This window comes from Saccostrea echinata, unplaced genomic scaffold (genome assembly GCF_033153115.1).
Source record: "Saccostrea echinata isolate AGI-Se365-2 ecotype Australia unplaced genomic scaffold, CSIRO_AGI_Sech_v1 ptg000054l, whole genome shotgun sequence".
Lineage (NCBI taxonomy): Eukaryota > Metazoa > Mollusca > Bivalvia > Ostreida > Ostreidae > Saccostrea > Saccostrea echinata.
The window spans coordinates 66,605,667-66,631,906 of record NW_026889803.1 but is presented as its reverse complement, the minus strand read 5'-3'; the positions used below and the strand labels follow the sequence as shown (position 1 = coordinate 66,631,906).

Here is a 26,240-nt window from a genome sequence, read left to right as displayed (position 1 = left end):
CCCCCCCCGACCCTTGCCTCTGAAATCCCCCTTCACCAACTCAGGTGACATACGTTCCAGGAAGATACTAGTATTGTCTTTTGGGTATTGAACATTTTAGCGTTACAATATAAAGACTCAGGAGAATTATTTTCAGATCTTAATTTCTTGTTGTTGTTTGTCCCCAAATGATCAACAGTCAGGTTCTAAAGCTGAAACAACGAGAGGAATGAATTCAACATGACGCTGGTTGATGCGTTATTAAAAGTCATGTTTGTTTGACCTTATGCTTACAGTCATTTTGAAAAACCCTGCGTTTCGAGACACTGGTAACCTTATCGCTGTACTTTGCATCCAACTTAAGACAATCCAACGTAATAACTTTTTTGTAAAAAAAAAAAAATCAAAAAAAAAAACAAAACAAAAAACAAAAAAACAAAAAAAACAAAAAAACAAAAAAAAAATAGACATCTTTAAGGTCGCAGATAAGTGCGTATGGCCAAGGGTTGAAATGTTACAACCTTTTTATGAAGGGTTGAAAAAATATACCTATCTTATTATAAACCAAGTCAAAGCTTAATAAAAATTAAATATGTCATTTATGAGATGAGTCGACCATCTTCATTTTCTGATATTTTTAATATCGATTATTGGAGGGATGATGGATATGTTCAGAAAAATCACAAGTAATGCCCATGAAAATAGAACAACGTCCAATCATAAAGTTATGTGTTGATATGGTAAAAACGGCGTCAGAGACATAATTAATGATTGTTAAAATTACTGGGAATAATCAAAATATTTTTTAGCTCATTTGACAAAGCATTTCATCATAAATTTCACAAAGTTTTGGAAGAAAAGTATTGTCTGAATTCCCCATTAGACAAATTAAATTAAATTTTATCACTACTATTATTTGAATTTACATCAGCTGTTTTGTATGGCTTTGCAAGTTCCCTGTTGGTAAATTAGGAAAATGATTTTAATTTATTCTTTGTTAGTTGACACCTTTGTCTGTGCTCCAAATTCAAAGATCAATTTGCAAGGTCATCGTAAACTTAAAGAAAAGGCTGGTGAAAATGATGAAGGCATGTCACCTAGAGCCTGACTCTGACTCAAAGATATGTAATTTAGATCCAGTCTGTACTATATGTATGAATTTTGACAAATAAAAAGTTAACTTTGACGTTCAGTTCACAAGGAACCTTAGGGTCAACTTTGATTTTTTTTTTGTTCTTTGATATACCAGTAGCTTACTTTCACCCCCCCCCCTTCTTCCTCCCTTTCTCAGCGCAATAGGATATATTTTTACTTTAAACAAAACCTTGGAGTAACTCAGAATTTCAGGATTCTGAAGTCAATGAATTTTACTAGATATTTCTTAAGTTGCAGGCACGTAGTATCGGTTTTGAAATGCGGAGGCGTTGGGGGGGGGGGGGGGGTCGAACTTGAAAATCCCATTTCGTGGGAGGGAGGTCCAACTTCTCAACTTTTTCCACATCATTTTTTTTCATACATCACCACATAACCCTGCAACAAAAAGTGGGGGAAGGAAGCTACTAGCCCTTCAATGGACATTTTCGATAGAGAATGTAATGTTAAAAAAAAAGGGACAGCCCCCCCCCCCCCCCCAATACTTCGAGCCTGAGTTATTATTACATCCTGGTGATATAATTCCTTATTATTTTGCTGCCCATTGATCTCTTTTGCATGAATAATTTAATACTGTTTTAAAATTGCATTGATTAATCTCAAAATGGGCGATTTTCGGTATTTAAAAAAATATAATTTGAACCTTAGTGCAAATAGGTCAAAATTAATACTAAAGTAAGTTATATTTCCTCGTTTACCATTCTTGTTTGTTAATAAAAGCTTCATTTCAAGGATCTTTTTGCATTCTCTATCTATTTTTTTTTTAAACATTCCTGAAAAAATAAATTTATTTGTGGAAAAAAACAGACTGCACATTATGCAAGCAATTTTGACTGCAGTTATGATATTCAGGTATATCGATACTATGGAGGTCATTTATTCTTTAAAACATTCTTTTTTGAGCAATATTTTCTTTGAAGTAAATAAACTATGCAATGTAAACATTTTAATGTAAGATTTTTTACGTATATCATGCATTGATACATTAAATTAAGTTGTTATTTAAATGTTCTAAATTGACAGCAATAATGATGTCATAGTGCTCAAAGCGGTTAAATGCAATAAAATACATTCCATTTTTAGAGGGCTATTGCAACTAAACTACAAAAGTTAGATAAAAATTGTTGATATATTTATAAAGTGTACATCTTCAATTCATTTCTTTATAATTATTTTAAATTTTCAAAGAAGGGCCGATTTTCACTACTAACGTACCTGGCTCTTAGCATGGATGATGTAGCTAGGGATGGTCACTTCCAGACTTGCTTTGGATTCTGAATCTGACCTACATTTTCCAGATGAGTGACCAGGATAATTGTTTTGGAGTAGCTATATAACATTATGACCTGTTATGATTAAACTTGAACAGATGGTGCATCTAAGGATGAAAACTTCAAGACTTGCTTTGGATGTTGGAACTGACCAAAATTTTCTTGATTAGTTAATAGGATAAACGTTTTTTGGACAGGTCTATTTTCAAGTAACTATAAGTCGTACTTAAACCAAACTTGCATGGACATTGATCTTGGGATGTACACTAAATAAAAAAAAATATGACGTGAAATTTGCCTTACTTAAAGATAACATTCGTCGAGGTGAGCTTCGTAATCTTTGATTACCTATGTTTTTACGGGGAAATATCTCAAGAAGCTTTTGAGCTTTTGCAATGAAATTTTATTTCATAACTCCCTAGGGCCTCTCTCACCCCTCTCAAAGTGTCCTGCCCCGTTTTTTTAATTATTATTTACATGTATTATTATTAACATGTATTAAAAGTCGCATTTCACTATTTTTAGCACAGGGGCATGTGGAGAGTTATTACGTATAACTCCCCCCCACCCCCCCACCCACCCCCACCCCTGAACTGCACATGCTCTTCTTTTTTTCCCTAAGCGGGGGACACAAATTCTCTGAATTACTTTGTTAGTTTAGTTTGGGACTTTGCCTTACTTAAAGACAACATTGGTTGAGGTGAGCTCTGTAATCTCTGATTATTTATGTTTCTTAGGCAGGTTGATCTTGTCTCTTACTAAGGCTCATTGACACTTTCATCACATTGTCTTTTCACTGTTGTGAAACCTTTTTAAATCACCAGCTACACATTATAAAAATACAACACCTATGCAAACCAGAAGCTATTAAGTTAACTGCAACAGAATATATGAAGATGGAATTACAATTCCTGGAATATCTGGAAAACATTCAAAATTTTTTTTTTTTTTTGGTGGCCCTTATAAAAAAAATCCCAATAGGACCGGAGGTCCAATTGTATTCAAGAAGTCTCTTTAAGTTAAATTATCTATGCTATTTTATAATTGAACATATGTTGGACTTGTTTTAGGTGTTGGCTATTTATGCATTGGCATATGATGCAGTGATGGTGTACAGTGAGGCATTGACAGCTCTGATGCACAAGAATGAGACCATCACCCCAGAGAAGCTAGTCAACCAAATCAGAAATGTATATAACCATTTTGTCCATTCTGCCTCTCTGTATGAATTAATTCATAAATTAGAGATTTTTAAAAATCTACATATTTATTAGGAATATGATCCTTGATTTGAAATCTTGTGCATTTTGCTAATTTTTATTTATGCTCATAAGGCTTAAAAAATGTGGGTTTCCTAATTGAATGGAATATCAAAAAAAGCTATTTAGGCTTTTTTTTTTTATCATAGCTGTAAAAATAATCACTCATTCATCAAGGTGATTCATATGCCAAATATGATAGTTCTAGCAAAAAATGCTTTGGTTTGAGTGATTGCATAAACTTAAGAGGTATAAACAGTGTAAAATTTCATATTGTAATATTATTTATGTCTTTATGCTTTTTCAAGACAAATTCAATTAAATATATGTACAATTTACAATTACTGCGTATGAATATATGTACAAGCATGTTAGGTGGATCAAATCTTCCCATCTGAAGTTTATAATTGACCTAGATTACTTCCCATCTGAAGTTTATTTATAATTGACCTAGATTACTTCCTAACACACACCTGCTGCTCTCATTTACTGCAACTAGTGTGCTTGAAAAATCTATTTTTAGAATCCAGTTTTGCAGAGTGAACCATTAACTTAATTACTCCATGACACAGACCACTGCAACTAGTATGCTTGAATTTATTTTAAGAATCCAGATTTGTAGTACTGCTTTTCAAAAAAAAAAAATAGGATAAATAGGCCAACAATGTAAAATTTTCTAATATAATCATGGTGATGTTATTTACAGGTACTTGGGTCTTGGTTTATAAATATGCATGTACCTAATTGATATGTAAAACAAAGATCAATAGCTTTTTGTGTTTTTTTTTTTTAAATATTAGATCATAAGTTACTTAACATAAACATACTTATCAATTATCATAATGCTTAAAGTAAAATTGTGTGAATACATGAATATAGTTTGGTGTTCTTAAAAAAATTTACTCATTGATGTCTAATGTTTTTTTCCATTACTGGAGGTTGTTTCTTAGTGATTGTAGCATATGTTTATATGTTAAAAATTTTTTCCCTGTTACTTTTTCTCCCTTATTAACATGACTTTCCCTCCTCCCACTTTTTTCACTTTATTGTAGTTTTTTGTTTCTTAATGGAACACTGAGATCTAGTCAGATTTATGATAATTATAATTAAAAAATACTGAAGTGAAGTCTTTTTAAGAATTCAGTTGACTTCAAAAGGTGGGAGATAAACCCTAAATCTTTCTTTACTTTTGAAGGTGTGGGGTAAATTGAGGCCCTTTCAATTTTAAGCAGATGTATTTGGATCTCTATTCAAAATGTTGAAATTTTTGTTACATTATGTAATCTTATTTGTGTATTTACAAACCCAGCTTTAAATAAATAAAAAAAAATCTCATGTGAGATGGCATTGAAGTCCTAAATTTTTTAACCGAACATAGAGACCTGATATTCAATCTCCTTAGATGCAATATGAACTGAATATAAGGTATGGTGTCTAGTTGTATGAAAAAGCTCAATTAACTCCAGTGAGTCGACTCTCGGGCCCTTCAGGCCTTTGATTTTTTTGAAGTTTTAAATTTTTAATTTTTTAAAAATTTTATTTGCAGTAGTGGGGGGTGAGGGTTTGATAATGTCTAATGAACAAGAAAAAAAAATATTAAGTTTATAATCAAGGACCAACTTAAACCTAAAATTGAGACTTCACCTGTCCCACAAAGCAAATTAGGGAGGAATTTTGAAATTTCAAATTAAATAATCACTTAACCTTTGTGCCAACACCCACTGTGACATGGGACCTTGATTTAATTGGTCTTAATGTCCCTCGGTGGGATTCAAACCTGCAACGTAAGTATCAACTCCTTACCCTGTAACTCTAGAGCAAACACTTTAACCACTGCCAAGCTGGCATTGTTTATCGAAGGCAACAAATGACCAATCTGGGTATGAATTAATTAGTGCTTATAAGCAGAGAGCGGCAAAATAGAAAAACAGAGTCAGTACATTGATAATTTATTATTTTTGTCATAGGTTGAAATGGTTGGACTTACAGGGCACATTAAATTTGAGAACAAAACAGGTGATCGACCCGGCTTTCGTGGATTTATGTGTGTGGTTAATCCTCATCCAATAGGAACTTTGGCTCCAGCTTCACATGTAAGTATCGGTCTATGCGAAAATCTGAAATTTTTACAGGAAAGGACTGGTTAAAAAATATATTTTAGCAGACCAAGAATTTATTTACCAGACCAACCTTTTTTCTTTAAATCCATACATCATTTTATGCTGAGATTGAAGGAGGGGATGGGGGGAGGGGGGTAATTACCAGTGTGACATCTCCCTGCTTATGATGTCACTAAATCTGGCCAGCCGTTCTATTGAGTGTATTTTCATAAAGCTCGAGGATTCTTTTATTGAGTGTATTTTCATAAAACTAAACCCTAAATAAATCCAGAGTTATGGTTATATAATATTGATTTGAATGAAATGAACAAGCTTACTGTTAATAATTTTCTGTGAAAGGCAGTATACAATTGCATACAATTTTCTCTTTTTCTGGTTATTTGACTCATACTAACAAAATACACTGTGTCAAAGATTTTAAACTTAAATGCACTTAAAATGCATATTTATTTCTTTACTGAAATAACTCATAATGGTTACTCTTAAGTTGAATAATGTAAATAATTTCCCCCAACCAAATCTATGTATGAGCTATCTATAGATCTCTTTTCTATAGGCATGAAGGAGGAAATTCAAATAAGAAAAAAACAATCATGAAAGGACAAAGATTAACCATGCATTTCTGTTAAATAGATCAAAGAAAGGATATATGTGGAAAATGGGACCTTAAATACATGACTCATTCTCTCTTACTATCTCTGACTCATTCTCTCTTACTATCTCTGACTCATTCTCTCTTACTATCTCTGACTCATTTTCTCTTACTATCTCTGACTCATTGTCTCTTACTATCTCTGACTCATTTTCTCTTACTATCTCTGACACTCTCTGTCTTATATATCTCTGACTCGATCATTCTCTCTTACTATAACTCATTCTCTCTTATTATCTGACTCATTCTCTCTTACTATCTCTGACTCATTCTCTTTTATTATCTGTAGGCCTTTCAACTAATTTTTCAAGTTATATATATGGTAAAAAACAATTGATAGATATATTTGTAGGTACATGAAATTCTCAAAAAAGATTATAACCTATACATACCTTTAATTAATTGATAAAAAAATTAAATATTAATATTTGATTTGTACAATGTGGTGTTTTAAGGACAGGTAACTCAAATGTAAAACATGACCAACAAAGTGCCGATTTTTGAGTTATCATTTATAGGAATGACATATAGGCTGCTTCAATTGGTATTGTTATGTACACAAAAGGGTTCCTTATATTCTTTGGTACACAAAAGGGTTGACCAAAACAAGGAGAATGCCTTCACTCTATTCCTGGAATAACGGGATCAATGCATGGGGAACGGACTATATTCAAGATTTTTAACTCTCCCTAACAGTTGTTATGAAGAAGAAAATATAATGCCATGTTTTTTGTTTGTGCATTGTTGTGCTTCATCTATAAAGATAAATATTTCTACAATTAAATGCAACAATAAATTATCTTATTCTTTTCACTAAGCACAAAGAAGAATGATCAAGTATAAAAATTTAATCAGGTCAAAATTAAGAAGGGGGATGGATTTCACTTTATATTTTTATCAAAAATTTTACTTATATATTATTGTAAAGTGTCGATAACTACATGATAATTAAGTTGAACATTTGAGCTAAATTTTAAAACCACTGGATTTCCCTGACAGTGAAGGAACACTTGGGAAATGCTAAAACTTGACATCCTCAAAAACAATTAGCTTCCTCGGACCCGCTCTAAACAAGTTCCGGTAATGGGTTATCGTTCTTTTCATTGAACCCTAGCAGCAGTTGAAAGGCCTATTATCTGTAACTCATTCAGTCTTTCTGTCTCATTCGTGAGTTAATTTCCTGCTGTACAGTAGATCTTAACCTGAGGAGTAACAGAAACTTGCATAGGTAAAGCAAGAACATGTTGCAATATTGCATTATACCTCCCACCAAAACCTTCATATTTTCCCTATAAAAAATCAAAGATATTATTAACTGTTCATGATATGCATCCTCGATAAAATGAGAAGGTAAAATGTTCAGAACTATCACTTCTTAAAAACTTTTTTTCCTTTTTTACTCATTATCCTTTTGCTACATTTTTAGCTCTTCTGAGCCAAAGGCTCAAAGAGCTAATGCTATGGCCATTTGTGTGGTGTGCGTAAACTTTTTAGAATATGGACCATAACTCAAGAACCCCTTGGCCAATTATTGTCAAATTTGTCACAGGGTATCCTTGGCCCAAGGGCTCCCTTTTATACTAAAACTAGAGTTGTGACCCTTAAACAAGGGGAGATAATTAGGAAAATAGAAACAAAAGTACTGGTTGCTAAAAAATCTTCTTCTCAAGAACCACTGGGCAGATCATCACCAAACTTACAAAAAAGGATGAGGATATGTTGTAGATTAAAAATTGTTCAAGGCATCACCCAGGGGCAAAGGGCATGGTCTCAAGGTCACTTCAAAGTTGACCAAAAATTACATTTTATTAAAATGTTGATATTTTGCTTACTATAAGGACTAGGATCATCAAACTTTGTCAGTCCTCAAAAAAGGTCAACTGAAAAGTAGGTCACGGTGACCTACTTTTCAATTTATATGACTATAATTAAATATTTCAGGTACTTATTGGCTTAGAATCATCAAACTTTGTCAGTTGATGTATCTGGGGTCTTCAGAGTAGGTCGACTGAAAAGTAGGTCACTGTGACCTACTTTTGAAAATTTATGGTTTTAATTAAATATTTCAGGTACTAATTGGATTAGAATCATCAACCTTTGTCAGTTGATGCATCCTGGGTCTTCGGAGTAGGTCGACTAAAAAGTAGGTCACCGTGACCTACTTTCGAAAATATATGGCTTTAATTAAATATTTCAGGTACTAATTGGATTAGAATCATCAAACTTTGTCAGTTCAGTTGATGCATCTTGGGTCCTTGGAGTACAACAACTGAAAAGTAGGTCACCGTGACCTACTTTCGAAATTATATGGCTTTAAGTGAATATTTCTGGTACTAATTGGCTTAGAATCATCAAACTTTGTTAGTCCAAGTGATGCATCTTGGGTCCTTGGAGTACAACAACTGAAAAGTAGGTCACTGTGACCTACTTTTGAAAATTTTATGGCTTTAATTAAATATTTTGGGTACTTATTGGCTTAGAATCATCAAGGTTTGTCAGTTGATGCATCTTGGGTCCTTGGAGTACCTCAACTGAAAAGTAGGTCACGGTGATCTACTTTGAAATTTTATGGCTGTATTTAATATTTTCGGGTACTTTTTGGCTTAGAATTGTCAAAATTTGTCAGTTGATGCATCTTGAGTCCTCGGAGTAGGTTGACTGAAAAGTAGGTCACTGTGACCTACTTTTGAAAATTTAAGGCTTTAATTAAATATTTTGGGTAGTAATTGGATTAGAATCATCAACCTTTTTCAGTCGATGTATCTTGGGTCCTCGGAGTACAACAACTGAAAAGTAGGTCACTGTGACCTACTTTTGTAAATTTATGGCTTTAATTAAATATTTCAGGTATCAATTGGTTTAGAATCATCAAACTTTGTAAGTTGATGCATCTTGGGTCCTTGGAGTACAACTGAAAAGTAGGTCACTTTGACCTACTTATAAAATTTTATGGTTATAATCTAAAAAAAATATTTTAGGTATTAATTGGCTTAGAGTCATCAAACTTAGTTGATGGGTCCTCAGAGAATGACAAGTGATAAGTAGGTCACCATGACCAACTCTCAGGTACTAATTGGCTTAGAATCATCTGGTTCTCAGAGTGTGAATTGGAATTTCAAGGGTTTATCTAAATATACAGGATACTTAGAGGCTTCATATAGAAGTGATTAGGTTGTACAGTTTATCAGAAGAGCGATTCAAGGCCCTTGGGCCTCTTGTTGTGTCTGAAATGTGGGAAATGGCTTATTTTTTTCTGGGGGAGGGGGGGGGGGCAGGCTCTCACATCTGGTGCCTCCTACTTTCTTTTAATTCCCCTGATACTTGAGAAGTTAAGAAGAACCCTGGTGTAGTATATTTATGACAACTTGAAAGCATGAAAACAAGAGAAATTAATATGTAAAACAATGAATACTTGTTCAATTTGTAAAATGTGGATTAAGGACGTACAACACACCCACCACCAAAAAATTCCTGTCGTTGAATTTTCACTATTTTTGTATATTTTATACATGACTATATATACAATGCATATGCATATTTTGAACAAAATCGTTCGAGTCGTATTTGTACAGGAAGTTCCAAAAGTTACCACCCTCTGGTTGTTCACGCGGAGAATAAATTTTCAATTGGCTAGCTATAAAATCCTTGATTTTCAAAAAAATCCAGCTAGTCTGGCTATCAAATTTCATCGACTCATTCATTTAACCATTATCCACACAAATAAAGTATTTTTGTAGAGGTTCACTTCGCCAAAATATTTTTTGAAGAACTTAAACTGAAAAACAATGCTTCATTTAAGCTTTGAAAAATGCCTATTTTTCAATTTTGATATTTTTTTTTATGAAAAAACCTATTGTTTAATTTTGGAAAAAATACTTTTTTCATGTAACTGGTTACAAAAGAAATCTTTATAATTTTTTGCATTTTTTTAAATGAACCATTTTGAATTTATAGCGAAAAATCATTCCCCCCCCTCCCCCCCCCCTTCTCCTTAAGTCACGTTTCTCAAGCGTCTTTCAGACATGAGACAAAACATTGTTAGATCTACAAATACACATGAAAAATTCCAAGCTAGAAAATATCACTTGCTTTAAAAAAATTATTTACGTTATATATCAGAGTTCTTAAAACTTTTCAGTTCACTGAAATGCAGATGTATAAGCAATTTTGAACGAGGCCCCCCCCCTTTTTTTTTTGGACGCAGTCATTAGAGCTTGATGAAACATAGGTTACCCTCGAGATATATATTAATCTTTTAAATCCCTGAAGTACCAATTAATTCATTCATTCATGCAGATTTAAATTCTGACAACTAGAATAAGAGTTAAACTATCAACTACTAGAATAAAAGTAAAACTTATTCTCTAAAGATTTTATGTCCACATGTCCAGTATATAGTCTATACACATGGCTGACATGCATTTAATTTTATACCTGGGTATGAATTCAACTTACATTGAATTTTAATCTTATTTTTCATTACAAGTGAATGCACAATGTTGAAAATTCAACTCTTCTATTATGTAAACAGGCTGGTAAATGGAATATATTGTTTCTTATTTATTTCAAACAAGAGAGGGGTTTAAAAGTAACCCCCCCCCCCTTGTATGCATCCTTCTGTTGCTTCTATAGATAAAATGAAAATTTCGTATTCGTCTACATTAGCTTCAATTTATCAAACTGTAAATTCTCCATCTATGTTTAAATTATTCATCTGTCAAAATATTCATGTACAGTGATACATTTATGTATATAACGTTTTGTTTTGATTCAAGGAAATGCGCACTGAAATTGTTGACAGTGGTACATGTATATCTAGATGGTCGGATAAGGCCAGTTTGTCGCATATAAGATATTCGTGAATTCGGGTCATTTCAGTAAACAATTCTGTTACATTTCCGATACTTACTTAGTATATATTATAGTTTTCAGCTCCTGAGTTCATCAGAATTCATTGTGTCTTCATAACTGTTCGACAAACAGGAGGAAATAACTCAACTAGGGGAGGGGGAAATCTCCCACATTTTTAGAGTTGTTCCTCTTTCATCAGTGAACTTTTGGAAACGGGTTGAAAAAATTTTTTCTTAAAAGGAGAACAAAACAGTATTTATATGGCCAATTCTTAATTTGAAGACAGGCTCGTGATCTGGTAATGCGAATGTTACATAGCCAACTGTAACAATTAAAAAGAAAGCAATATATCATAAAAAGATAAAGAATATTGTTGTGCTAATATTGATCAGTTTCATACAAAATTAAAGAAATTTAAGACATAATCTTTCTTTTCTTCCCTTTTTATGGAGGAGGGGCGGGTTTTAAATCAAAAGTGCAAATAATCAAGGATACTATTTGGTATTTCGTAAGAAACCACATCATGCCCCTAATCCCATTTTCTTATAATTACGTCGGGAACGATTCAGTTATCATTTTGATGCTTTATTATAAACGTCAAATTTGACGTCAAGTTAAACGTTTAATTGAAATTGCAAGAGTTATCTCCCCCAGTGTGTTGTACCTCTTTAATAGGTAATGAGGTTTGAATAAAATAAAAATTCTCATTTGTTTACGCTAGATTTCCCAATTAAATCAGTACTGGCCCCTTTCCCAGTGGATTTGTTTGTATGTTGTTTAACTTCCCTCTCGAGAATTTTTCACTCGTATGGAGAGTAGTGGGTAGAAAAAAAATGCTGTGAAACCTAGCTCTCTTGCCACTTTTTTCTGGCTTTGCTGACTGATTTTCTTCATGGATTAGTATTTACTAAAGAAACTCTGTGATAATGTCCAGTATGATGTTAGCAGAAATAGAGTTTGGATTTTCAATACTTTGATTCACAAATTTAAGTTAAGAATGAACTTTCCATTCTATGGTATAATGGGTTTTTTTTTACTGCTGTAAATTTTTATGAATTTTGATTGAAACAGGGTGATCTAAATTTTTACGTGTTAAATTTTTACGAATTGAGCATGTCCGTAAAAATTTAAATCATCGGAGGTAAAATTCCAGATCAATTTGTATGCATTTACATACAGATCAATGTGTCTGGACAACCCGATGTTAAAAAAAAAGTGTTCACATGATAAAGATTCAATAAATGATAATATGTTTGTTTATTTACGTTTATATACCACATGCCCCTCATTTATTCCTTTTTTTAAATACAAATTGCTAGGTTTCCTTATTGTTGCGCACCACGTGCTTGTCTTGATTTTACTGGAAACAAAGAGAGACAACTCAAACCATGATTTAATTGACATTATTAAAAAGTCAGTTTTTATTCGAAGCATATAAAACAGAAGAAAGGGTCAAAGACTTAAAAAACGGGTATAATTGGAAGACCTGTAATATCAAATATAGGTCATTATCAGAAATTATGCGTCTCGTAAAAATACTAATAAAAGAGTAACCAGGTAATTGACCATGTTTGTTTAACTTGTGCAAGTTTATTAAGATTTACCTGTATGATCCCAATTGATGGTCAACTTAAAAGTGCTCAAAAATACCAACATTACTAATTCCATAGCCTCTAGGGACTGAGCTGAATGGCAATTAATCATTACTCTCATACATACGATGTTGAAAATCTACGCAAGGCATTTTTTTTTACTTCTGTGAAATTTTATGTGTTTAAATTTTATAGATTTATAAAACACGTCAAAATTAGTAAAAATTAGCATCACATAAAAAAATACCTGTTATACGATATTACAACTGTTCAGTGCAATGCAAAGAACAAGGTAAGGTTTCAATACAGATCTGGCCCAGTTTTTTTTTTTTCTAAAATATGAAAATGATGTAAGAAATTAAACTTATCCTTTTTGAATCATTGAAATTTCATGCAGTTGTAAATTGTTTTTCTCATAAGACCTCCTAAATGCTAATTGTGACATCATGAACTTGTGTATTTTCCTGTATTTTCTTAAAAAGTTGCAGAAGACATCAATTTTCAGTGGAATTTTCTAACAGATAATAAAGAGCACATGCATCGCCCACAAAAATTTTGAGAAATATGATTTTTCAATGGATTTTACACAACATATCCAAAAATTGAAGTGTGCGATGGCTGTGGACACTGTTTTCCTAAGGGAAGTAACCCCTAAATGAGTCATTTTGAGGCTTTTTCTTTTTAAAACTTAGAAGTGTACCAAATTAATGATGTCATATTTCCACAATTGTCCTCCTTCATGCCATATTCTTTCATGATTTATCACATTCATATACTCAACTTATATTTAAGCCAATTTCATAACTCTTTGAAAACATTTAAATTCTAAGGGTGCAATTAAGTCCAAACCCTACCTTCTTCTTTGTAGAAAGTGGTGTGAAAATGCATATTATATTTGTTGACAGGTAACGTTACAGAATATTTTGTTCTGTCCAGATCTGACAAAAAAACTTTATTTTAAATTAACAACATAAACATAAAAGATTATTCATTGGAAAACAAAAGAAGAAGGCAGCCAAGATGTATCATATTCCTTCAAAATTTGGAAAAAATGAAAGTTTTTGCTAATTGGGTATTGATGCCAAATTTAGGTCTTACATGGGACAATGGAAAATCTTGTTTCACAACGTATATCAGAAGTACAATAAGCCCACTTCACTATAATCTGATACTGATGTCTCATAATTTGTAGGTATCTCAGTTTGCTTAATTATGGACCCCTTTTTGTGAACATGGTTTCATTAATAAAAAATGTTGATAGATCTTCAAAGGTTTATAAAGCTGATGTGATCAATGTTGATATTTTATTACAGACAGCTGTATTTGCAAGAACTTTTATTCTGGAAAGCACGGATGCAACCACACAAATGGAAATTGCAATGCAAGCCAAGAGACCTTTGAGTCTTCCACCTTATAATCATATACTTGCCAATTACACAACACCAGAGTCCCCATTCCTAAACAAGTTCAAGTGAGTCATTATAGATCTACAAATCAGAGAACAGAAGAGCTTATGAGATAGTAAGGTGTCCATCTGTCTGACTGTCTAGCTGTCCATCCATCTGTAAACAATTTTTCAAAAAGCTACTCCTACAATTTTGGTTTGATTTCAATATAACTTGGCACACACGTAGACTACACTAAGATGCAAAATTTAATGCAGGGTTATTTATTTTGATGAACAGTGTTGCCATGGTGACTAAAAAAAGAAATTTCTGTGAAATTCCTTTAAAATGCTACTCCTCCTTCAGTTTTGGTTTGATTTCAGTATAACATGGCATACAAGTAGACTGCACTAAGATACATAATTTGATGCATGGAGGGTTTGACATTAACGTCAGTCCGTTAGTCTCAGACTAATACATTTTTATTCGGACTAATAAAATCTGTGACTAATTAGTCTGAACGGAATAAAAATCAATAAATTACTGATGTTCAATTCTCGACAACTGGAAAACCCAGCATGTATTTTTAGCTTTCTAGCTTCTTGGCGAGAAGTAAGGTTATTCTGAGTCAATTCGGAGCTTAATTGTAGGACTGATTGGTATGAAATTAAACATTTCAGTGATCATGATTTGGACGTTTGGATATAATGTATAGAGAAAACGAGATCAGGAATATGATCACAGTTCCTGATCGTGAGATTTCAACTAATCTTGGAATAAAACATTTCACGTAAAGGTTTTATTATTTCAAAAAGTATAAAAAGTACATTGCAATGTTTATTATCTCTACTGGTCAGAGACCAGAAGAGCTTATGCGATAGTAAGGTGTCCGTCATCCGTTCGTCTGTCTGTCCGTCTGTAAACAATTTTTCAAAATGCTACTCCTCCTACAGTTTTGGTCCGATTTCAATATAACTTGGCAACAAGTAGACTACACTAAGATACATAATTCTTTTTATCGATTTTTGATTTCGATGAACATTGTTGCCATGGTGTCAAAAATAGAAATTTCCTTGAAATACCTTCAAAATGCTACTCCTTCTATAGTTTTGGTCTGATTTTAGTACAGTGGTTCCTGTTTTATCGAATAGTCAAGTTGTCAGCCTAGTTTTATCCGAATAGCTGAATATTAGAATAGCCGATTGCTCCATACCGAGTCCAAAGATAGATGTATAGAGCTACATGTATTGATAATACATCGTAGCAAATTTCAAGCTTGCACTTTCGTTTTCTTTTGACATGTTTACTTAAAGACTTTACTAAAAATAATTTATTTCACTTACTTATGAATTTAATATGAAATTTTTTTTCAAATAAATTGACGTATAGAATATATTCTTTGATAGTTATTGCCATCTTTCTTCAGCACATGTTTACATCCCTGCTTCGATGGTCGCCATTTTGGAAACGGAAGTAGACTAAATGCTTGACTAATAACCGTAAACTATTTTTCCCTGGATAGATTGTAAATTAAAAATAAACAAAAATATTAAATATATGTAATTGTTTCGTTTTTATTTGTTTCTTTAATACGGTTACGTATTTTTACTGTGTGTGAGATTACCAATCTCGTACTTGTCTGCTGAAGAGAGATTTTGAGAGCCATGTGGAGAAAGATGGTATGCATTTTGAGACGTATATTTATAGAACGGACCATTTGTGATTTTTACCATAAATTTTGCACTGAAAAGTGAATAAATATTAAGCCAATTGGCGAAGTTAAATGATTGAATAGGCTTATTTCATTATCCAAGCAAATTGTCATACACAAGCTAATCGGTTCAATAATTAAAATTTCACGCCGAAAAAATTGCAGATAATTGTCATAATTAACAAGTGCATCATTGAACCCAAGCTGATCACCACAACTGTAATCAAAACATATCTATTTACTATGCCCACTATTGACACAGGTAAGGTGCCTGTGTGCGTCGAGCCGTAACTAATCCCCTCATTGTCGTACTCAAGCCAGTCAAGGTAATTGGTGTCAAACTGTGTAAACAAAGGCTTCATATACGAAGTTGGAGGTGTGAACAAGGTGCTGATTATCAATAAACACTAAGATAGTCCAAATTTTTGTATCGGATAAAACGAAACTCCAATATTTTCTCATCAGAATATCAGGTGAAATTATTAATAAATATATAAGAAATGGTTTTGTGCTCTGATATTATATTGAAATAGCCGAAATATTCGTTAAACCGCTATCCGATAAAATGGAAGCCACTGTATTACTTAGCCCACAAGTAAACTATACTAAGATACATAATTCTTTGTACCAGTTTTGGATTTCGGTGAAGAGTGTTACCATGGTTACTAAAAATAGAAATTTTCTTATAGTACTTTCAAAACACTACTCCTCCTACACTTTTTGTCTGATTTCAGTATAACGTGGCATACAAGTAGACTACACTGAAATACATAATTGGTGTCATTGTTTTTTGATTTTGTTGAATGATGTTGCCATGGTTACTGAAATCGAAATTTCTGTAAAATTGTTTTAAAAGGCTACTCCTCCTACAGTTTTAGTCTAATATAATAATAAATCTTGCCACAAAAAGAGACTAAACCAAGGATCATTGTTCTATTTATTGTTGTTTCAAAGTTTCAAGTCCAAGTGCTACTTTTATCTTCCTTAATAGGTACAACCAGTAGAGCAACAGTCTTGTCAGAGACTTCTGGTTTTAAGATTAACTGTTACAAAAAACATTGATTTTTTTTTTGACGGACTCACAAAATCGCGTGTGGACTGGTAAAAGTAAAGAAGCACTAGTCCGGCCGGACTAAAGCCCGAGTCGAACCCTGTGCATGGGATTTAGATGAGTGGTGTTGCAATGGTTACTAAAAATAGAAATTTCTGTGAAATTCTTTTAAAACATTACTCCTACTACACTTTTGGTCCGATTTCAATATAACTTCAGTCTTTCTATACAAGTAAATTACACTAAGATACATACTTTAATTTTTAAGTTTTTGATTTGCCATGGTTACTTAAGGTATTAGGGGTCATGACCTTGAATATGAGTAAATTCAGTTTAGTTATAATGGACAACACTTCAGGCAATATTTCCCAAAGTTTCATGCAATTCTGTCCAAACATAATTTTTCTATACTTATTTTCATGCCTGTACCCTCTAACCACTGGTGCACCTTTAATAGACAAAAGGTACAGATGTAATTTTTACCTCTACTCTAGTTAGTCGCAAAGAGTTGAATGTTTCATGTATTCAGCTGCAACACTAAGCAGTACAGATTGCATATATACATTCTTTTTAGTTCAAATTCATCAGGTATGATATATGAATACATGTAATCGAGAGAACTTGTCTACTTTGAGTGACAATTTTGGCGATTTTTTTTCATAAAACGTTTGTAATATTCTGTCAAAGAAAAATATGGTAGGAAAGATCAATAAAAGAACAATATCAATTTTGTGTAAGATGTGTTTGTGATAATATAACAACAACAAAAATTTATTCCATCCACAATATTTATCTATATTCTGTATCATAGCGATGTACCCCTAAAAATTTAAGCCATTATTTTTTGTAAATGTCATAGGATTTGTGATAATTAATGAACTGATGAGCATATATAAACAACAGGTTATTGTCATATTAAATACACTTCACTTTAGTCAGATTCATTTGTTCAGAAGATTGATCTCGTCACAATGACCTTGACCCAGACAAAGATTTGCAAAATGACCTACATCTGTGCATCTACCATGTGCATGAAGTTCTTTACAGATCAAAACATTACTATACAATGTAGACTAAAATATATACTGACAGAAACACTAATCAAAAGGTAAAAAAAAAACAAAAACTAATTTGTTCCCCACATGTATATAAAAAATGTCAATAAAAAATATTCACACCCCCCCCCCCCTTCTAAACAGTAAACTTATGTAAAAATAAATAAATAAATTAATGTAAATAAAATAACAAAAATCACCCTAACCCAACCCAGAATAAATCATTTATTCCCATATCTAATATTAATTTTTTTTCTTTAATGTTGTAAACATATTTACATTCTATTTTTTACTGATATATTTTGAACATCTCAGATATTTTACGTATGGACATTGAACGTCCCTTATAAATTGCAGATTCTACAATGCACGCAATGCTACCTATTACGTACATTTTTCCCCTCAAATGGTTTGCTGATATTGAGAGAATCACAAGAAATCACGATGCAAATGTAAAGTTTTGAAGAAAGGTATACTTCGTTCGTTCTTCGAAAATGGTGCTATTTTTAGAAGTTGGAAAAACCCATGAAGTGTGCATTTGAAGGTATCATCATTTTGAATGCATATTTTGTCTAACAAAATATATTAACGTGTTTTCTATGTAATATCATATTTATTCTCTCCTCCACTAAGTTATATTCCTTTTCTTTGGTGTATGTTTTATGTTAGCGTTCTAGGCTGTCTTGACGACACGCCATTTTTGTTTACGAAGTACAGTGTTCCAAAAACTGCCGATGTCAGACACCTCGGTAAATGCCGTCATTTTTACCGGAAATGGCGTATTACACCTCTAATACCTTAAAATAGAAATATCTGTGAAATGCTTTCAAAATGCTACTCCTCGAACAGTTTTTGTCTGATTACAATAAAACTGTGCACACAAGAAGACAGCATTAAGGAGGTTGGATTCTGCCAGCAAAAGTAATGAGAATTTTTTATCAAGTATATTTTTAGAATTTATACACATAGCTTAATTAAAAATCAAAACAAAAAATGGGGGTCAATGCGCTTCTTTTGGTGCTACAGATCATTTACTTTGACCTTTTTACACTGTCTTACACATAATCAATTTTTAAAGTTTTTCCTCCAGTATCTTTTATTCAAATAAATTATTGGACCAAACACAGTCTTATTTCATCTTGAATAGACACATTAAAATTTTTGACAACGAAAAAAATTTCAAATTACTCCGCATGTTCAATTATTTGACCTTTTTGCACTCAAAAAATTCATTTTTCTGGCATTAAAAATTTAACAAGCAAAAAACACATTTGAAAGTAATGACATTTTACTGAGTTTAAGAGGAATGGTTTAAAGTATCTTATATATTCAGAAAAGAAAATTAAAAGTGGGGGTCAGTGATGTTAATTTTTAGATATTACTAAAACAGTGCCAATTTTAAGCATAAATTAGGGCTATTTTTTTCTTGATTTTCACAATATATTTGCTATATTTGTCCAATATGATGATAGAATTCATGACAGTTTATTTAATATATAATTTAGGACCAGTATAAAACAGTTCACTGCACAAAATAACTCTGTGTGCAGACTGCATGAAAAAATAGGAATCCAAACTTAACATACTTTAAATACTTATAAAGAGAAAAAATGATCATTTTCTTCGGAAAAAAACCCCTTCCGCCACAAAATATAGTTCCTCACTTAACGCTTTTGGTATGGAATTGGTATGGAATTTAATCATGTAGTTTTAACTGAGTATAGTTGAATTGGCATTGTAGAATCCAAATTTATTGTAAGAATTAAAACATTACGCAGAATTTTTGAAATATAGGTTAAGATAAAATCTGCTCAAAAGTTCAGGAGCGATACATAATTCAGTGCATCAGATTTTGATTTTGATAAACAGTTGCAATGGTTACTATAAATAGAAATTTTTGTGAAATTCCTTTAAAATGCTACTCCTCCCACAGTTTTAGTCTGGTCCAAAGACTATAAACTGAGAACAGATTTAAGGAGGTTGAATTCTGGTATCAAAAGAAATGAGAATTTTTTTATCAAGTATATTTTTGGAATCTACACACATAGCTTAATTGAAAATCAAAACAAAAAAATTGGGGTGCTTTTTTGGCGCTACGGAGCATTTAGTAGGATCTTTTTGCACTATAATTACGTCTCACATTAAATTAATTTAAAGTTTTCTTCCAATATTTTTTTTATTCAAATAAATTATGGGTACAAACACAGTCTTTTTTCACCTTGAATAGACACATTAAAATTTGTGACAACAAAAAAGTTTCAAACTACTTTGCATTTGACCTTTCTGCACTCAAAAAATTTCTTTTTTTGGCATTAAAAATTTAACAGGCAAAAAATTATTTTAAAGTTATGACATTTTACTGAATTTAAGAAGAATGGTTAAATGTATCATATATTCAGAAAAGAAAATTAAAAGAGGGGGTCTGTGATGTTTAATTTTTAGATATTACTTAAATCGTTTTATTTTTAAGCTTAAATCGGGGGCTATTTTTTCTGAATTTTCACAATATATTCAGTGACTGGGAAGGCCATGAAGGTCAATGGGACTTTGGCACAACTGTCAAAAGTTTAAAGTTTTTAATGGGCCATTTTGAAAGTGAATTAGCCATCTATATATTCTGATGGGCCATTTTAAGAAAAAACAAAATGACAAATGTGAAATATGAGAGGAAACACATTTCTTTATTAACCAAATTTTATTTTATTTTTTTTACGTTTGCAGTGTAGCATCTTTAAAGGAACCCGCAAACAATATAATTTTCTCATATTTTGGTCAATAAGGTCAAAATTTCAATTAAACATTGGAAATGAGTGAGGTAATGTACCTTTGTTGTCCTAAATAAAGCGCTTCATGTAATAGGAAGCGGTTTTTGCCGAGTTTTAACCAGTAAGATTTGTAGTATTAAATTGACTGCATTTAAAACGAAAGTAAAACAAGCAAGAAAGTCATATGCAATATATTTCCAACTAACATTGCTAAAATTTGAATGCGCAACTTGGTGCCACCAATGGTTGATTTAATACGCCAATTTTCAATGCGACTATGGCAAGTGGCGCAACGCAGCACAGTTAAGGCTGCATAAAAGGGGCGGGGCCTAATTTATACAGGAAAAGTTTACTGTGACATCACACAAAAATAGCAATTACTCACAATAATAGAAAATCAAATATTGGCGATTCTTAAATTAATAAGAGTAATGAACTACATCAAAACTTACCACTGCATTCATTTTATTGTTAGTTAAATCCCACACGACAAGGTAAAAACAAGTCACTGATTGCAATGCACCTGTCGACATGACGTCATCATGGAAAAATTTGTCGCATTTTATGTGCAGTGAGGGGCAGATCGAATAATTTCTTCAGGGTTAAAAATGCATTTTATTATTAAACAGTATTATTTGAAGATGTTAGATAGACCATTCATACCAATGTGAAACCTTTGTTTAGTGCCATTATTCAATAATTATCGGGAGAATGTATTGAATTCATTTTACTTCAAGAAACTTCAAGATATGTAGAAACAGTTTATCACTTAAATTTTTAATTCAAACTGGGGTATGCCCTTGCGATGTTGAAATTTGTTTATGACCTCCATGCAGTAGACATTGCATGCATTTATCACGTGCCTGTCAAATAGTGACCAAACTAAATTCAATACAGAGTGGGCTATACTATGTAATTTTAATTGATCTTAAATTCCTGTGATAATAAATATATATTATTATAACAGTAACTTGATCCGAAGAACCATATCATGTTGAGTTGACAGGCGCAGATCATCAGATCAAACGACGCGAAGCGTCGAGTTTGATCTGATGATCCGCGCCTGTCAACAAGACGTGATACGGCTCTTCGAATCAAGTTACTGTTATAATGATAAATTTATTATATACCCCATTACAACTAGCAAAATGTAATAAAAGGAAACTTTTTTTGATCAATTATATAACTTTTGTCCATTAAACAAACCATTTTGTCAAGGAACTTTTTGATGCCCAAGAATAAAAAACGTCATTTATCTGTGTACTACGTCATCAGTTTCAGAGAGAGGTGATATAGATTCAGAAAACCACAGTGTGGTGATCCAGAATGTCGGATCACACCGTCACGTGATTGCATAAATTCAACAGTAAAACTGAGTGACAAACAGTTGGGTATATAATAAAATAGCTTCACAAAAATAAATTTCGTTTAAAATGGTATCTATTTGTGCATGTATGTGTTCTGTTGATTTCGTTTTAGTACGCCTTAACAGTGCTGCAAAGCCCTTCCCAATCACTGTATATTTGCTTTATTTGTCATATGTGATGATAGAATTCATGACAGTTTATTTAATATATAATTAAGGACCAGCATAAAACAGTTCACGGCACAAAATAACTCTGTGCAGGCTGCATGGAAAAATAGGAATCCAAATTTAACAATACTTTAAATACCTTGAAAGAGAAAAAAATGATCATTTTCTTCTTTAAAAAAACAGCCACAAAATATAGTTCCTCACTTAATGCTTTTGATATGGAATTTCATCATTGGGTTTTAAAACTGAACATAATTTAATTGACATTGTAGAATCCAATTTATTGTAAGAACTAAAACATACAGAATTTTTTAAATACAGGTCAAGACAAAAATCTGCTCAAAAGCTCAGGAGCATACCTCTTTATAGAATTAATATCCCTCTGCTCTAAATTTTACAATTGTTTTTTAATTAAACTTCCTAACATTGTTTTTCATCAAGAGCTTTGGCATCAGATTCAAATGAAAAATAGTATGAAGCATGAAGCGCTGCTTATTTTTTCAGAAATGATTTTTATGTCAGGTCATGACATGAAGAAATTTTAACACAGAATAGGAAGAGTAATAATTTATTATCACAACGTAAAATTAAAAATATGAAGTCTATATGAGAATAATATTTAGTGCCATATCTATTAAATTCATATTAGCAAACATAGTAAAGTGCTGCTTCCTAAGTCAGAATATCACAATGTTATATGTAGTTGTAAAAAAAGAAACATCTGTTAATAAGAATTATCTTTCTTATAAATATTTTTTTCATTGGAAAAAATGTAATGCTAATAAAAATTCGAAATTTGGTTCTTGATACATTAAACAATTATTAAAATGGTCCTTTAAAGGATAGATTTTATTCAGTTTGTAAGGGTTTTGAAACTAGATTTAAAATGTTTCTTGTCAAATATAATAAAACAATTTGAAAAGTATAGGCAAAGGAATAATAAAGTATGAATAATATGAGGCCAAAATAAATTTATCAATAGTTTCTCAGGCACCACCACATTAGGTCAAACACTGCCGCATTGATCAATTTATTGACATATTGAACAGGAAATAACTCAATTTTCAATTTTTTTAAAGTTGAAAAAGAAAATTGAGTTATTCCCCCTTTTTCATAAATGCTAATAGATAGACATTTTTATTAGATAAACAATACATTTCTTGTTAATACAGTATTTTATGAATTAACTTTGTTTGGAATAACGTTATTTAAAGTTGAATGCATATTATAATCAATGAAAGAACAAAAAAAGTCGATATCATCATTCTGTTGAATGACTGACATGAAAAAAATGTAACACCTGCTTCAAAGGAAAAAAAAAAAGAACCTGCCTGCCACATTGAATTTTGAAATTTTTGGCCTGAGAAACTATAAATTGATTTTTTATGGCCTTAGTATTTTTATGCCCCGCCATGAATATGGCTGGGGCATATAGTTTTTGTCATGTCTGTCCTTCCATCCTTCTGTCCTTCCATCTGTCTTTCCATCGTGCTTTGCGTTTAGCTCTGTTCAAAGCTCAGTTTCAAAGAAACTCTCCAATATATTTTTATCAAACTTCATATGCTGAGAGATATTGATGAGAGCTATGCAACTGCTTCAACATTTTTTGACTTTGACCTTTCCTTTGACATTGACCTGGCTTTTCTTAACTTACTGTTTAGCTCAGTTTTAAAGATACCATTCAATAAAGTATAATCAAACTTCATATGTTGATACATACTGATGTAAGCTATTCAACTGCATTTTTTGACCTTTACCTGTCCTTTGATCTTGACCTCACTTTTCTTTAATTAGTGTTTAGCTCAGTTTTAAATATACCATTCAAATAGTGTAATTAAACTTCATATGTTGATACATACTGATGTAAGCTATTCAACTGCATCAACATTTTTTGACCTTGACCTTTCCTTTGACCTTGACCTCGCTTTTCTTAAATTAATGTTTAGCTCAGTTTTAATGAAATCATTTAAGATATTTTTATCAAACTTCATATGCTATTACATACTGATGTAAGCTATTCAACTGCATCAATATTTTTGACCATGACCTTTCCTTTGACCTTGACCTCACTTTTCTTAAATTAATGTTTAGCTCAGTTTTAAAGAAACCATTCAATATAGTGTTATCAAACTTCATATGCTGATACATACTGATAAGAAATAATTCAACTGCATCAACATTTTTTGACCTTGACCTTCCCTTTGACCTTGACGTCACTTTTCTTTAATTAGTGTCAAACTTCACGTGCTGATACATACTGATGTAAGCTATTCAACTGCATCAATATTTGTTGACCTTGACTTTTCCTTTGACCTCGATCTCACTTTTCTCAATTTGTGTTTTACTCAGTTTTAAAGGAACCATTCGTAATGTTTATATTAAACTTCATATACTAATACATACTGATGTAACCTTTTCAACTGCTTCAACATTTTTTTACCTTTCCTTTGACTCAACTTCATTTATTTTGAATTAGTGTTTAGCTTAGTTTTAAATAAACCATTCAAAATATTTTTATCAAACTTGCTGATACATATTTGTGAGAACTATTCAACTGCATAACAATAAAAATTGACCTTGAATTTTCCTGTGACCTTGTCCTCACTTTTCTTAAATTTGCATTTTGCTTAATTTTAAAGAAACCATTTAAGATATATTTAAGTAAGCTTATGCACTTATACATAATTTGGTGAGAATTTGTCATCTATATCCAACTTTTTAAATTTCAATTTCAATTTTAAAGAAACTATTCAAGATATTCTCATCAAATTTCATACACTAATACAAAATTTCATGTTGCATTACTAATATACCTTCGGTGGGGCATTCAAGTCCTATGGACATATTTCTAGTTTATACATGGAAAGTTATCTCTCGTATTAGAGGGTCCATCCCCCTTAAGGTTTTGCCAAAGGTCAATATGTCCAAAAATTTAATTTTGCAATAGCTCCAAAAGTATGTGAGGTATAAAGTTAAAACTTTTACAGCTTATAAATATATCATTGATTAACAGATAGAAAGTATCACTTGAAAACAAATATTTGTAAAAAAAAAAATATTTTTTGAGAAAAAAAGTTTCAAAAAAATTCGCATATTTTAAAAAAATGCACCGGCTTAATTCTGTTCTTTTAGTGAAAACCATCATTGCAGAAATAATACATGTTTATCAATGAAGGGCAAGTTGGATGTGAATGGTCTCTGAAAGGCTGTTATTGAAAGCATGGCATGTATAAAGACAAGACCCCTATAAAATCCGCCATTTGCAATGTACTTTCGGTTTCAGATCTTAACATTTGGACAAAATAAACAGGGAAATCAACTTTCCAGAGGCTGTCGAAGTCCAACTTGCCCTTCATTGATAAACATATATTGTTTCTGCAATGATGGCTTTCACTAAAAGTACGGAATTAATTAGGTGTATTTTTTAAAAATATATGCATTTTTTAAAAGAATTTTTCTCGATAAATATTTTTTTTTAAGTATTTGTTATCAAGTGATACTTTCTATCTGTTTATCAATGATAAATTTATAAACTGTAAAAGTTTCAACGTTATAAACCACATAGTTTTGTAGCTATTGTAAAAATAAATTTTTGTACATGTTGACCTTTGGCAAAACCTTAAGTCAAAATTTCGAAGCAATATGATTCTTTAAATAATTTTGATAATGAATAATTTTGAAAATTTTCAGCATGTGAATGATTTTTTGTTTTATGCAAACCTGCAAATTTTTCTGCAAATTTGTCAAATATAAAAGATATTCAAAATTTTGACTTAAGTCTGTTCTCAGTTTATGGTCTTGAGGCCTGAATTCAATATAATTTGACACACAACTAAACTACACCCAGATATATAATTCTGTGC

At 31.7% G+C, this 26,240-nt stretch overlaps 1 protein-coding gene across 1 annotated transcript in view; it reads left to right on the top strand.

Annotated features, from left to right (window-relative positions):
* LOC133205689 (uncharacterized) overlaps positions 1-26,240 on the top strand; it is a 204,308-nt gene that overhangs the window by 133,959 nt on the left and 44,109 nt on the right. Inside the window, exons 16-18 of the mRNA XM_061341541.1 lie at positions 3,473-3,592; positions 5,629-5,754; positions 14,190-14,347. Coding sequence (XP_061197525.1) covers positions 3,473-3,592; positions 5,629-5,754; positions 14,190-14,347 — 404 coding nt within the window. The remainder of the gene's footprint in view (positions 1-3,472; positions 3,593-5,628; positions 5,755-14,189; positions 14,348-26,240) is intronic.